General features: G+C 37.5%; 1 protein-coding gene across 1 annotated transcript; it reads left to right on the top strand.

Moving 5' to 3' along the window:
- Nucleotides 1-271: 271 nt before the first annotated feature.
- Nucleotides 272-2,163, top strand: LOC107769794 (uncharacterized). The gene has a single exon (XM_016589050.2). It carries the CDS (start codon nt 746-748, stop codon nt 2,072-2,074), a length of 1,329 nt encoding a protein of 442 aa, XP_016444536.1. The 5' UTR covers nt 272-745; the 3' UTR covers nt 2,075-2,163.
- The last annotated feature ends 265 nt before the right edge of the window (nt 2,164-2,428 follow it).

The raw sequence follows: 2,428 nt of genomic DNA, 5'->3' as shown, positions 1-2,428 counted from the left end.
TAAGACTATATTTCCTGCGATCCATTAATTGATTTTTTTGGTTGTTTTTCACCCACATTAACGAATCCACCTTTTAGGATTAATTAACAATAAAATTGATCATATTACCCTTAATTTATTCATTGAAAATATAATAAATATTTCAAGACTCTTCACTCCAAGACAACCTTATAAAAAAGAAGTTAATTCTTTCTTGATACATGAAAAAATCAAATATTGTGAATCACAGCAAAATGATCAAAAAGTTAATTAAAATGGACATGAGGGAGTAGTAACTTTTTGCCCCCCAATTGCTCTAATTACCAAACTAGAAAATAAAATTTTGAAAAACTAATAACAACTATGTACATATCTTTTTTTCCTATCCCACAGTCAATGCCTCAGTTGAGAACGTGACAGTCAATTTCCCACATAATTAGCAGTTTTAGAATGACTCTTCCTAATCCTTCCGCAGTTCCGCTCTTGCTCTTCTTCTTCCTCTTCTTTATCTCCATTTTCTCAAATTTTTCTCACACAATCGGATCTTCCGTGCAGAGATAGAATAAGTTGTGATGATCTTTCCTTGTTGGAGCTGACGACAAATTTCCCTCTTTTCTCGCTATAGGTTTCCTTTTTACCTAATAAGTTACCTCCTCCTCCAATATTGTTCCTTTGTTTTAGGGTTTTCGATATACCTTAGTTGCCTAGCTAGCTAAGTTACATACTCCGTCTATCTCCCGCAGAGGTAATTCTTCCTTTGTTTCCAATGGTTGATTATCAAGATCATCGAGTTGGCAACGAAACACTATGGATAAAGCTCAAGATTTCTGAGAAGGACGTGTTAAAAGATCACAGACAAGTTCCAGTAGAAGATCACGAGTATGATCAGGTCGATGAAGACGAAGACGAAGTTGAGATTCCAAAAAATAATGATAGTAGAAGGATTTGTCATGTGTGTAACAAAGGGTTTAGCTCTGGTAAAGCACTTGGGGGTCACATGAGAATTCACGTTCAGGCTGCTAAAAAGGGCAAAAGATTGAAACCTCTGGTTGACAAGAAACGAATATTACAGCAGCAAGATCTGCATGGACAAGTAGATTTTGAAAATTACAACAATCAGTTGCAACCACCAACTTGTTCAATCTGTGGTAAGAATTTCCCATCAATGAAATCGTTGTTTGGGCATATGAGGTGCCATCCTGAAAGGGCATGGAGGGGAATTCAGCCTCCAGTCAACAATAAAAACACTTGTTTATCATCGTCGGTTTCTGATGAGATTGATGCAAAAACTGCTTCTGCTACTGCTACAATTTCTGGGGATTTATCTAAGTCGGTTCCTGGTTGGTCAGTTACTGCAAAACGAGGCCGCAAGCCCATTGCTGAAGCAACCAATGACGACAAGGAACAATTGGACGATGTTGTTCATCATCTTATGCTGCTAGCCAATGGAAATTCACTCGAGTCCGGCCTTACTGGAGACCGCTGCTATTATAATAAGCATGGAATTCCAGAAGAAGAATTGGAAATAACGAACAGCAATTCTGTTTCGTCCAAAACTGAAGCTCATGAGGAATTAGCCAGTCATGTCAACGAGAACAAGAAGAGAAGAAAGAAGGTGAAATTGAGGTTTTTGGGTTCAGTACAAGATGCTGCTAATCCAGTTACATTAGTCAATGACCAAAACCCAGCTATTGTTACGCCGCCTGACAAATACAAGTGTAACACTTGCGAAAAAAGCTTTGCAACTCATCACGCACTAGGAGTAGGAGTAGGAGTAGGAGTAGGAGTAGGAGGGCATAGGTCTAGCCACAACAAGTTCAGAATGGTAATTCAAAATTCCAATGTAGGAACAAGTTATAGTATGATTGACCCAGTCAATGCCAGCAGCTCAAAAAATGGTAACAAGAATTTCACAACAAATATAAGGTGCCAATGGGGAAGTCCAATTGGTCCATCATCAAGTCAATTGACTTCACCAGGTGAAGTCAGCGGACGTAGAATTCTGGATTTTGATCTTAATGAATTACCCCCTTATGAAGATGAAGATGAAGTTGCTGGTGATCATGAGTATTTTCAGTTTTTCCAATTTAATTAACTAGGTAGATTTTGTTTGCAGATTAGATGGTTAGGAAGAACAAGTATGTAAATTTTTCAGACTTTTCAATATAGGGATATATAATAATCGCTTAGTCACTATCTTGGTTACTCCATTTTTTTCTTTTCTTGTTTTCGATTCTTAATTAATGGGGTTTCTCGAAGTAGGGCCAGCTGTTGGTCTTTCTTCTTATTATCTTCATGGAAAGCACGATTGTCCAACAAGCTTGCTGTCAAATGAGAAAACATCAAATGTACATAAATATATATACTCATATGTAGAGGAACTCTTCTTTCACCAATACATGGCTTCCAGTCTTATTTCTGCTTGCATTCACTGTACACTTAATAGCTA

The sequence above is a fragment of the Nicotiana tabacum genome, chromosome 2 (assembly GCF_000715075.1).
Source record: "Nicotiana tabacum cultivar K326 chromosome 2, ASM71507v2, whole genome shotgun sequence".
NCBI classification, from domain to species: domain Eukaryota; kingdom Viridiplantae; phylum Streptophyta; class Magnoliopsida; order Solanales; family Solanaceae; genus Nicotiana; species Nicotiana tabacum.
Note: the sequence above shows the minus strand (reverse complement) of the source record. Positions and strands in the feature narration are given on the sequence as shown.